Source organism: Folsomia candida, unplaced genomic scaffold (genome assembly GCF_002217175.1).
Source record: "Folsomia candida strain VU population unplaced genomic scaffold, ASM221717v1 Fcan01_Sc005, whole genome shotgun sequence".
Classification (NCBI taxonomy): Eukaryota; Metazoa; Arthropoda; class Collembola; order Entomobryomorpha; family Isotomidae; genus Folsomia; species Folsomia candida.
Genome location: NW_019091197.1, coordinates 7867724 through 7880831, shown reverse-complemented (window position 1 = coordinate 7880831; position 13108 = coordinate 7867724). Strand labels below are relative to the sequence as shown.

The 13108-nt window shown below is 42.8% G+C and overlaps 2 protein-coding genes across 2 annotated transcripts; one reads left to right on the top strand and one right to left on the bottom strand.

Moving 5' to 3' along the window:
* Positions 1 to 8908: 8908 nt before the first annotated feature.
* Positions 8909 to 9829, bottom strand: LOC118435681. The gene is made up of 2 exons (XM_035852060.1): positions 9566 to 9829; positions 8909 to 9505 (listed from the first exon to the last, which is right to left on the bottom strand). Exons 1-2 carry the CDS (start codon positions 9678 to 9680, stop codon positions 9306 to 9308), a joined length of 315 nt encoding a protein of 104 aa, XP_035707953.1. The 5' UTR covers positions 9681 to 9829; the 3' UTR covers positions 8909 to 9305.
* Positions 9830 to 10942: 1113 nt separating this feature from the next.
* On the top strand, positions 10943 to 12052 carry LOC110849932. The gene is made up of 3 exons (XM_022097412.1): positions 10943 to 11041; positions 11107 to 11322; positions 11394 to 12052. Exons 1-3 carry the CDS (start codon positions 10981 to 10983, stop codon positions 11930 to 11932), a joined length of 816 nt encoding a protein of 271 aa, XP_021953104.1. The 5' UTR covers positions 10943 to 10980; the 3' UTR covers positions 11933 to 12052.
* Positions 12053 to 13108: the final 1056 nt, after the last annotated feature.

The window sequence follows — 13108 nt, the reverse complement described above, 5'->3', positions numbered from 1 at the left end:
CTGCGCATTTGCAGATAGTTGCATTTGCAAATTTCATACTAATTTAATTTGTGATCAATTGACACCAGTTTCGTCCAAATCTGAGAGCATACGTTGGGAGACCTCCATTGTAAGTTACTTAATATTTGGCCAAATGTCTACCTTATTTGCCTCAACCATAGAAACTGGATGGAACTCATCACTTTTTATATGCGTATGTACATTGGTTAGAAATTTGAGAAGGAGGATATGTATCTACATATATAAATATATTTTGTTAGTTAAGAAGCAGTACATATTCTTGACCTATTAATTCAGAGTTTCAGGGACATACGTAGGATTTTTCATGCTTGTAAATAAAGATATTTCTTTGAACTCGTTAAATTCAAGATGTCTATCTAGCATTTTTTTAAAAATATTGCTGGTTACTAAAGTCTGTTCGCCTAACCAGGAAAGGGTAATTTTTGTGTACATATTTTTGTACATATATTTATGGGAAAATATTTAACTGAAAATATTTATTCTTCGGATTTATTTACCCAGCATGCAAGTAAAAATCGACTAGTTCGAACCCCAACTTAATGGGCGTTTTCACGTCAACGACTTATTTACTAAATACTATTTAGCATCACAATTAAGCAACCTAACCTTAGCAACCTAACCTTAGCAAGTTGCTGGAGCTCGAAAAATCTTTGTCCAAGATTTTTCAGCCAAATACATGTCTGCGAAATTTTGCTAATTTCGTACAACCTGGCACGTAATATTGACGATATAATATTGCTATGCTCAATTTGCGAGATATTCGAGATAAGGATTTTAAAGTTGGCGTGAATACTTCCAAGTTGCCAAGAATTATAAGATAGTTCAAATAGTAATAATTAAGTCTTTTTGAATGTTTTCCTTATTTTATTTCTTTCCATGAATCGTGCCCACGCTAAACATTATTTCAAAGAAATTGGAAAGCAGCATCCTCCACAGATGAATTACAGGTTAGGAATATGACGGAATCACTTCACACATAAAATGTTTTGATTTGGATGAGCTTGTCACTGTTTGTACAGGTGAGCTTCCTGAGTCGAACGGAACGAGTACAACGTTCCGACTCCGCCCCCCCGCTCGCGGAGTGGGAGGAGCTTAAATTGAAAAAAATCGATCCGTCTGCGACTTTTAGCTCAAACACGGGTCAACATTTTTGAAAGCGGTTTTCGCCAAAATGTTTCTAATTTTGTTACCTACAACCCTCTTCAAGCGTTTTGTAAGGGAGAGCACTGAGAAGAGAGAGGCAACCCTTGCTGGTTGCAGGAGAGCGCGACCGAGTGCGTTACGCTGTGTAGTGGAGCGAGTTGGAAGAGAGTGCTACTTACATATAGAGACAGACCGAGCGGTTAGAACGCCGTGTCTGTCTGTGAGAGTGAGTAACCAAGAGATAAATGGAACTTGGGCTCACAGGTTAATAAGCATGGCAATGCTTTTAAGCATGGCCTAGTATTTAAGAATGGACCAGTGGTGTTGAGGCAGGATGAGACTAGGAGCGAGAGGGAGCTCAACTGAGCTGTTAGTGCATACCTACTCTAGTTATACCGAGTCCTACTCGTGCTATATAAGAGTTATGCGGTGGACTGGAGTCGAATCAGGAAAGTGGTGGTGGCTCTGGACAGTAAATACATAATCAAGTAGAAATTTATTTAGGTAAGAAGTGTTAGTTTGCAGAAAGGGGCTCAGAGCCGCTACCTCTATCCTCAGTGGTAGCTGCCAATCACTGGCTTGTTAGTAGAGAGAGAAAATCATACATACATGTGCATGGGAGTTGACTCGTCGCGAGTCAAAAAAATAGTAGTCCCAAATGGGAGCTCGGACGCTCCTTAAATAGTGGGCTGCGGGTATCTCACCCGCATTAACTTAGTTGGCCTTCACGGCCAAGCCAGTCTATGACCTCGTCTAGACTGGTTAATTTAATTAATTAATTCGACGTGATGGAATTCGCGTTGTGTAGGCTTTCAGCCCTACATGCCCCCGTCCCTGTGGCGAGGCTGGGGTGGACTTGAGGCGCTTACATCCACGTTTGCGTTTGGGCTTGTTGATGCGCTTCCTGGTGCAACCGGCAGCGTAATGTCCCATGTCGTGACACCGATAGCACTGTACCGCCGTGGGGCTTTGAGGCCGGAACTGCTCGTTGTCTACTGTCACAGTAACAGGCCAGTGTTCGCGTATGGTGCGGTAGAATGGGTCGTCCGGAGAGAGCAGTGTGTCGAGAATTTCGCCATAGCAGAAGAGCTGCTCCAGATTTGTGGGGTTGGTGGTCATTACTGCCGTGATTGAGGGATGTAGGCCGAGAAGGATACGATGGAAAATGCGTACGTCGGGTACGTCGCCGTTGGGGGAAGCGAGTCGCATCGCGGACTCAACTCTCCACGCAAACATCTGGATATGTTCACCAGGTTGTTGTTCGTAAACGGGAGGAGACATGACCGTAATTCTGTCGTGAGGATATTTTAGAACTTAAATTTATGACTTAAAATTAAGTAATAAATTGTTTGGATAACTTGTGTACTTATAATTAATGGAAAACTTAAAACTAACAATATTTATGAATTATTACCGTAATGTATACCAGAAAGATCCAAAATTTGAAGAAAGTGATGAATTTAAAGGATAGTTGAACTAACTATTTGTGAATTGTAATATTTATGTATTATTTGAGAACTTATTTTGTAAGAAATTATGTGGCTGACCAGAGAGCCAGAAAAGAGATGTTGACAACTCACTTGTCAACTGTGAACTAAACTAATAGATTTCTAGAACGAAGGTGGTAAGAATGTCCTTGATCAGAAGATTCTACCACAGTAATGTCTGACATGGAAATGTTTTCAGGGGAAGAACATGCAAAATAGTCAGATAAATGTGAAGGACGATCGAAAAATGGCTTGAGATGCTTTACATTATGTATAGTGGGCTGAGCATCTGGCACCATCTTTACGATTGTATATGTGACAGGAGTCAATTGAGCTACAATTCTAAATGGGCCATCCCACCGAATTGCAAGCTTTTTAGAGAATTTTTCACTCTTTTTCGAAAGGTGATGAGTTTTTAGTAAAACCAGATCATTAGGTTTAAAGGTAATATTTTTATGTCTCTTGTCGTAGTGTCGTTTTTGCTCTTCGCATGATTTTTCAATATTTAATTTGGCTTGGGAGTAAAGGGATGCCAATCGATCAATAAGTTTGGTAGAGTAATCGATGCGAGAGTCGAAGCCGTCAGAGTGAACTGGGTTCACTGCGTAATCTAAAGGGAGTTTTGGCTCACGGCCTAAGTTAAGGAGAGCGGGGCTGAAGCCGGTCGAACTGTGCACTGCAGTTCTTAGAGCGAGAGCAGTTTCTGGGAGAAACTCATCCCACTTGGAGTGTTTAGAGTGCGTGTAAGCGGAGAGCATGGCACGTAGATTCCGGTTCACCCGTTCAGTGATGTTGCCTTGCGGGTGATACGTCGTGGTAAATTTCTGCTCAATCCCCCATGCTTTCATGAGATTGGCCAGAACCTTACCACGGAAATTGGTCGCGTTGTCGGACAGGATTGAGGCAGGAGCCCCAAAACGGCAGAATATCTCTCGTTCCAAGGTGCGAGCGATTAATGGAGCGGTAGCGTCCTTTAGAGCAAAAAGCTCGACCCATTTGGAGAAGTGGTCGACTACTACGAGGAGATACGTGTTGCGGTTAGCGGAGCGGGGTAGAGGTCCCATTAAATCCATTGCCAGCATGTCCCACGGGCCCTGTGGTAATACTGACTGCAATGAACCATGAGGTTTTGATGTTGGGTTTTTAACCGCTTGACAAGTAGCACACGATCGAATGTACGCATAAATGTCTTCATGCATACCGAACCAGAATACGCGACGAAGAAGCCGGGCCATGGTTTTACGGTAACCTAAATGGCCAGCGAGAGGGGAGTCATGGAAGAAGTGTAGGACCGACCGTCTCATAGCCTGTGGTATGAAAGGGAGGCGAGCGGTGTTTTTCCCGTTCTTGTATAGAATACCGTCAGAGAGAGAGAATGACTCGGGCAAGTCTGTGAGCAGAGCTTGCACCTCCGGGTCTGCATCCTGTGCAGTGCGAATGGCTGGTAGAGTGAGGAGCGGTGTGACGGGCGCTTGCAGCAGTGCAAGGAAAGTAGAGTTGGTTGGGACTAGCATATGATCCTCTAGTTCGTCTACTTGTGGTGGATCGGTCGGCGCTCGGGAAAGTGCATCAGCAACTACGTTCTGAGTACCAGCAATATGAGAGACTGTGAATTGAAAGTCTTGTATGCGGAGTGCCCAGCGCATTATTTTGCTGTTGACATCCTTATGCTTGTGAATGTATGTGAGGGCACGGGCATCCGTTTCAAGATGAAATTCTCGTCCGTCGAGATAATGTTCAAACTTTTTGAAGGCGTAAATGATCGCTAAACCTTCGAGTTCAGGACCGTCATAATTGCGCTCGGCATGACTGAGTGAACGAGAAGCGAAGGCAATGGGACGATCCGTTCCGTCTAAATCACGGTTAGAGAGCACCGCACCGAGTCCAACCCCGGACGCATCAGTCCGTAGTACGAACGGCTTATGAAAGTCAGGCAGGGCTAAGGTGACGGTGTGTATGAGTTCTTGTTTGAGTAGGTCGAACGCTTTTTGTTGCGCTTCGCCCCAAATGAAGAGTTGTGTGCCACGTAAAAGTGCATTGAGTGGTTCAGATTTGGAAGAGAAGTGTTTAATGAAGTGGCGATACCAGCCACATAAACCAAGAAATCTTTTCACTTCTTTAGGGTTGTGCGGAATAGGAAATTCTAAGATTGAAGAAGTCTTTCGGGGATCGGTACTGACACCGTCGGGAGAAATTATGAAGCCAAGATAGGAAATTGTGGTCAACCCAAAGGAACATTTGGCTACGTTAGCGGTGAGTCCTGCTGCTTGCAACTGCTCGAGCACGAACCTCACGTGTTTTAAATGTTCTTTCCATGTGGAAGAGTAAATAATTATGTCATCTAGATATGCATCGGCAAAAACACCGCGAGCATTTTTGAGGAGATTATTGACAAATCTCTGAAACTTGGCGACTGCTATGGACAGGCCAAAGGGCATACGGAGAAATTCGTATTTTCCTTCATGGCAAATGAAGGCAGTATATTTTATGGAGTCAGGATGCATTGCGATTTGCCAATATCCTTTTCGTAGATCGATTTTAGTGAAGAAGCGAGCGGGACCAAGGCGCTCGAGAAGAGAATCCATGTGAGGAATATAAAATGGGTCGTTGGGAATGCACTTATTAAGTTTTCGGTAGTCAAGTGTACAGCGGTATTCGTCACCCTGCTTGACTAAGTTGATGGGAGAAGCCCATGGAGAGTTAGACTCGCGTATGATGCCGAGCTCCAACATTTTCTTAACGTGTTGGGTAATGAGCGTACGTTTGTGCGGTGAGACACGATATGCACGCTGGGCGATAGGATTGTCGGTGACGGTTAGTTCACATTGAGTGAGAGTTGTGCGGCCGATTTTTTCACTCATGACTGCAGGGAACTCATTAAGGAGCGACGAAATTTCCGCTCGCTGAAGTGGCTGGAGGCCATGGAGAGTAGACATGTACTCTGAATTTATTAAAGAAATTTGTTGAGAGGGAATTTCGCCAAAATAAAAATTCCCTTTAGGTAAATCTAATATTATATTAGCTGAGCAAATAAAATCTACACCAAGAACACATTCATAAGGCGAATTGGGCAAAATATGGAAAATTTGAGAAAAATATTTGTCAGCTAATTTTACTGTAGTCGTTACAGAACCAAGAGTTTTCAGAATTTTATTGTCACCGATAGTGACTTCGCCAAGAGCAGAAGGATCGATTTGTAATTCGAATTGTTTGGCTATTTGTTCAGTGAGAAAAGAATGAGAGGCCCCGCAGTCAAGAAGTGCGTGAGTGGAGCGTATGCCAAAGAATACTTGAACTTGCGGGGTAGTATGTGGTTTAAGGAAGGCAGGCAGCAAGAGAACCCCGTCTCTCTGCTGCCTTAGCAGTTTCCCGGAGAAGCAGATGAAGTAGAGGCAGTAGCAGTAGCTCTGCGCTCGTCAGCACGCAACCGAGCACGACACTCAGCAATAGTGTGTCCCGGTTTCTTGCAATAGCCGCACGTAGCAGCCGAGCGTGCAGGAGCCCGCTGACCCGGGTTTGCAGGAGCAGTGGAAGAAGAAGTTGAACCTGAGTCACCACTTGCACTTGTAGTGACTGATGCGGAGTCAGATTTTGAGGACGTCTCGGAATGTGCAGTGTAATGCGGCGCTCGGCCCGTTACACTATATGAGGACTTCTTGTCAGGAATTGGGTCGCTTTGACGGATGCGGAGAGGTGGCTTACGCTCGAAACTGCGCATCTTATTTATAGTGAGGATTACGTTACGTGCTCCTTTCACTAAGTCGACCACCGTTTTGTAGTTGTTCGCGGAAAGACCGGTACCAATTTCGGGAAGGCAGGAATTTAGGATGCGATCGACAACTACATCGTCAGTTACTTTAGGGTTAACTTTATGGAAAAGGGCACGAATTTCCCAGGCATATGTCTCAAAAGCTTCATGGAACCGCTGAGTACGGGAATAAAGCTGCTTATTCAGAAGATCAGCATTCATATCGGAGGTTTGATAGTAAATAAACGCGGCTCGACATTCAGCCCACGTTTTAATTGTTGGTTTTGAAGCAATCCACCATGAAGCAAGCTCAGAATCCTGGGGGAATATTCGCCCCATGAGAAGCAACCAGTTTGATTGAGGAATATTACGCAGGGCAAAATACTCCTCAAGTTCTTGGAGAAAAAATTCGGGCGACATTAAGGACGGATTATATTTTGGCTTAGGGCTGGAATCGTTTAAATATGAAACCGTAGGAGGACCTCTACCGCTTGTAGTACCGCTTCCGCTACCGCTAACAGTACCAGTGGCTGTAGGTGTAGTCGATGTAGTAGTATGAGTGGAGGCTTGACTGGTGTCAATTGCGTTCACCCGAACCGCTAATGCAGTCACATCCCTGGCAAGGGACGTGTGACTGTCCGTAACTGCTTTGAGAGTTTTCTCAATTCGCGTGAGAGAAGTCGCAACCGATGAAATATCCGGTGTGGTAATTGTAGGACTACTACTAAGAGGCTGAGTTTGGATGCGGACCGTTTTACCCACGTCAAATGGAACCTTTTCTCCTCCAAGATTAGCCTTGAGTTGAGCAAGGGGGGTAAAGCCGTATGCTTTGTTGTCCTCGTCGTCGGACGGCATGGTGATTGTGTATGGTAGTGAGAGTTGGGAGTGATCTCAACGTACCGGAGAAAAAGTCGTTAACTTAACTTATGAAAGATTTAAGCAAAGGAAAGATTGTACTAAAGTCCGTGCTTGTGTGTTTGGGGAGTGAGGTTCCGTGCGGAGAATTAGTTGGGCGCCATATATGTAAGGGAGAGCACTGAGAAGAGAGAGGCAACCCTTGCTGGTTGCAGGAGAGCGCGACCGAGTGCGTTACGCTGTGTAGTGGAGCGAGTTGGAAGAGAGTGCTACTTACATATAGAGACAGACCGAGCGGTTAGAACGCCGTGTCTGTCTGTGAGAGTGAGTAACCAAGAGATAAATGGAACTTGGGCTCACAGGTTAATAAGCATGGCAATGCTTTTAAGCATGGCCTAGTATTTAAGAATGGACCAGTGGTGTTGAGGCAGGATGAGACTAGGAGCGAGAGGGAGCTCAACTGAGCTGTTAGTGCATACCTACTCTAGTTATACCGAGTCCTACTCGTGCTATATAAGAGTTATGCGGTGGACTGGAGTCGAATCAGGAAAGTGGTGGTGGCTCTGGACAGTAAATACATAATCAAGTAGAAATTTATTTAGGTAAGAAGTGTTAGTTTGCAGAAAGGGGCTCAGAGCCGCTACCTCTATCCTCAGTGGTAGCTGCCAATCACTGGCTTGTTAGTAGAGAGAGAAAATCATACATACATGTGCATGGGAGTTGACTCGTCGCGAGTCAAAAAAATAGTAGTCCCAAATGGGAGCTCGGACGCTCCTTAAATAGTGGGCTGCGGGTATCTCACCCGCATTAACTTAGTTGGCCTTCACGGCCAAGCCAGTCTATGACCTCGTCTAGACTGGTTAATTTAATTAATTAATTCGACGCGATGGAATTCGCGTTGTGTAGGCTTTCAGCCCTACAGTTTTTTGAAATTATCAAAACCAATTTCAAAATTTTGATATATTTAGTGGTGGGAATAACGAAAGGACAAGTTGGTTAAAATGGTTTTAATATTCCTTCCCAAACCATTAGATTTTCGCTTGTATCGTATCTGTAGGACCCCCAGCCACGAAATTTCGCCATTTACAATGTTTGTTATAATTTTTCTGATGATTTCTCAAAAATTTCGTGGTGTTGGAAAAAATTTGAAAACCCATACCTAAAAAGTTCAAAATTTTGAAATTGGTTTTGAGAATTTCAAATAAGCTGGAAGAGGGTTGTAGGTAACAAAATTAGACACATTTTAGCGATAACCGCTTTCAAAAATGTTGACCCGTGTTTGAGCTAAAAATCGCAGACGGATCGATTTTTTCTCAATTTAAGCTCCTCCCACTCCGCGAGGAGGCGGAGTCGGAACGTTGGACTATGACCAGGATTTTCTAATTTGTACATTTTATTACTCCCTGATAGTTGCTCTGTCATATCCAATACCAATATCCAATATGGGTGTAATATCAATTACTTATATAATACTAAGGTTTCTTAACTAGTGCTGAATTTTTAACCTAATCCTGATTGATGTTTAATACAATCCATTACATTTTCATTATTTTGTGTGGAAAGAGTTGCAATTAAATAAGAATAGCGTCATTAGGCACATAAAATGTACATTTTTAGATTTATTTTGTTATAGCTTGGTATCAATTGAATAAATTTAATTATCCATCCCCATAAGCATTTTTTCATAAGCTAAACCGCATTGTTTTCATATAGCGATCAGTCCCACAAATGACTAGTAAGGAAATCAGCCATTATAGTAAACATATCTTGCACATGCGCATCCGGCCAATCAGTTTGACCTATTGGATATCTGGCGAATGCATTTGGTACTCCCACAGAATCCAACTTTTCTTCCAGACTTGCCATCTGCCCAAATGGAACAAGCACGTCCAAACTGCCGTTAAACCCGACGGTTGGAGGAGACCTCTCATCCACAAAGGTGATAGGACTTGTCTCATTCCAAAGTGCTGGATTTTCTTGGCAGGTGTCGGGTCCTAGCAATTGGACAATGAATGGGTACGCGATAATATTTTTGCAATAGAAGTCAACCATTAAATCCACCGGGCCATGACAGCTTTAACGTCACGGCTGGTTTGGTCCCATCGGTAACTGTAAAGTAACGCCAACAGGGCGCCAGCGGAATTTCCGAACACAGCAATAGAAAGATCGGTAGTAAAGCTGGATTTCAAAAATGCAATTACCGCCTTAATATCGTCCAGCTGTTTTGGAAATCCTGGACTTTCCGCGGATCCTGAGGAAGTTTGATGGTTAGTTGAATTTTTAAGGTCATTAAACGGTTTTATATTCTTACCAAGTTGATAATTCATATTAGCAATGGCATAATCGGGCAATTTTTCGCGAATAACTGCAACATGCGGATTCAAATCCTCCTTCCTACCCATCCACCACGCACCACCGTGAAGCATTATAATGATTTTGTTTATCCGAATAGAATCATCATCTGGGATGTGCAAATCCAGTATTTGATCCTCATGTTCGCCATATGGAACATCTAGGACGACACGACCTATAAAAAGAAAGGCATCAGTTACCTTAGTATTTTGCAAATTAAGAACTTATTAGCCTCACTTTCGACGACGCAAGATAATATGGCAATAGTAAAGCCAATAAATGCAATTAAATTCTTCATTTCTGCAAACGATGTGTAAACCAAGCAAAATTGAGAAATCGAGTGAATATTTCACGGGACACTCTCCTGGCTTAATTGGTTTTTGAAGTGATTGTGTCAACTGATTATCAATATCGCAATCACCGGGGATTGGCAAAAACGATGGTGGTGAGTGTATGGTGCCATACTCCAAAGAATTCCAGATGAACTCAAGAGTACCAAATGTTTGCAGAAGGAAGATAAGATACAAATCAATTATATAGAATCTCCGTGCCGTTGTGGAATGATGAGGAGTAATTATTCTAATTATTTGCGATGTAAATCAACGTGGCATGAGCTCCGTTGTAGAAACTACAACTTATAATTCAATAGCCTGACTTGTTACATGAAATTCCTTCAGATACCACAAAATTTATGTTCCCCAACTCGCAAACTCGAAAACCGCATCTCGATATTCGCATCCGTTCAAAAGTTATCGTGGATACGGACGGACAGACGGACAGACGGACAGACGGACAGACAGTCAAGACATTCCCATAAAGGGGTTTTCACCCCTTAATAAATATGTTGCGTTTAAAGCTAATCTACGTGAGCATAAAAAATACAAAATCGGTAAAAAAGCCACATTAAATAATTTTTAAGAAATTATTTAAAAATTCGACTTCATGAAAAGCCCACGAGGGAATTAACCCCTGAGGTCAGTTTCAGACGAAAAATACACCTCACCCGCGGAGTTTAATGGGATTGGGAAATCCTCCGGGGGAAGGCTTGTCATTCTAATCCCTGAACAGACCGGTGCCAAATGCACAATAAAATTGAAACGAAAGAGCCCCCAAAAAAATAACGTCCTATTATTCTTGCATAACTTTGTGCGCATTTTGTAATTAACTTGGACCTTGATTGCACTTGAGTCTATTGGAAATCCACGGACTGTGCACCATACTCTCGCCATTCTAATCTTTTCCAGTGCCATTCTCATTGCGAAATTGATTATCAGTAGACACGGCCACTTCAGAAACCAATTAAACCTGGAGAGGGTCTAATGATCAGTTTATTCCATTTCTCAATTCCGTTTGGTTTACTTATCGCTTGCTGAAATGAAGAATTCAATTCCATGTATTGGCTTTTTTATTGCCATATTATTTTGTTTTGTTGAATGTGAGGCTAAATATACTTATTTTTTGGAAATTTGCCAAGATAACTGACAACTAATTATCCCCTAGGTTCTGTCCTCCTGGATGTCCCGTATGGAGAAAATGAACAACAAGTCCTGGATTTGTACGTCCCGGAAGATGATTCAATTCGGTTAAACAAAATCATTATAATGATTCATGGTGGCGCGTGGTGGATGGGTAGGAAAGAAGATTTGAATCCAGATGTTGCAATTCTTCGCGCCGCACTTCCAGATTATGCTATTGCCAATATCAACTACCAGTTAGGTATGCAGAAATATATGTACCATCTAAAAACCTGAATTCTTTATTTATTTATAATTGTCAATTTGCCCCAGGATCTGAAGAGAGTCCGGGATTTCCAAAACAGTTGGATGATATTAAGGCGGTAATTGCATTTTTGAAGTCCAGCTTCACTACCGACTTATCATTTGCAGTTTTTGGCGTTTCCGCGGGAGCGCATTTAGCAATGCTCTACAGTTATTGGTGGGATCGAAACAATCGTGATGTCAAGGTGGTTGTATCTCATGTTGGACCTGTGGATTTCATGGACGACGGATATTGCAGGAATATATTGTTGTACCCATTAATAGTGCCCTTGATTGGACCTCATCCGTGCGCAGAGTTCCCAGAAATTTGGAATCAGACCAGTCCAATTAATTACATAGAGGAAGCAACTCCACCAACCATTGGATTTTATGGTAACCTTGACATCCTTGTCCCTTTTGGACAGATGCCTGCCCTTCAAGGACGATTGGAATCGGTGGGAGTTGCTAATGAATTTACCAGATATCAAGGAGGACATAATGGCTGGCCCGATACAAGCATTCAGGACATGTACAGAAAAATAACTGATTTTCTGCAGGTTCATATGTAAAATGGTAATCTGGCGGATTGTTGAGACACTATAACTAATACTTAACTAATTTTGTGTGGTTGAAGTAGAACAAATGATTGCTAAAAATATATCAACATTTTAATGATGCATTGTATTAAATGTGTATTCTGGGGCCTTATTCATTGAGCAAAAGAGTTTGACCGAACACAAATTAATTCATCGATACATTTTCCTACTAATACTAAATTCAACTATGTTGGATTCTATGAATTAGCTAGAATATTTAAACAGGCAAAATATATGCCGCCCCCGAGTGGACTTGAACCACTAACCTTTAGATTAACAGTCTACGGCTCTGACCAATTGCGCTACGAAGACCGGGTCATGGGACCCCCGTAGCCCAAGCCAATACCGCCTGGACGACCCCTCCCCACTCTTCCCCCAACCACTCCCCATGGTCACCACCCCAGAATACCAAACAAGAACCTACCTGGGGAGTCCTCTCCAGCGTAGATCTTCCAGTGCACTGATCCGTGTGTCCTCATCGCCTGATGGCAAAGCTTATTGTTGCTGGGCGGGTGTGTCGTTTCACATTGTTGACCAATTTAAATTTATATACAAAAACGAACCTATTGACATGACCCTTCAAAAACAAAAATTATTTTCAAAATTGGTTTTCACATTTATTCAAATTCCCCGCCAGAAGGAGTAATGTCTAACTTTTGTGACCATTTACTTGCCTGAAACGCATTTTTCACCCTATTCATCTTTTAGACCTAGTAACACCCTGAATGCAGTGCTGAAGTATGTCCAAGGAGTGACGAGAGGCACTCTCGTCACTCCTTGAACATACTTCAGCACTGTCACCTTCCTAATCCGTAACATCCCCGGGTACCCAATGTACAAAGGGCGGCACGATTTTCTAAACTTTGCCATGTACTTGGCTTCCTTACCGTTACACGGCAACTTCTTCCAAGACTGCAACACTTTGACAGAATTGTTGTTAAACCACGTCCCGAATGTTATAAAACCCAACCACGCCGCCTGCACCATCAACGAGGTGGACATCATCGCACCCTTTGCAGGAATTTGGATCACGCTCCATTTCGTTATCAGAGAATAGTTTACCAAAAGAGTGAACTGTCCGACCAAAAATTGTGCGGGAATTATGAGATAACCGCTGCTTTCCAAGAATAGATTATGCCCAATTTCCGC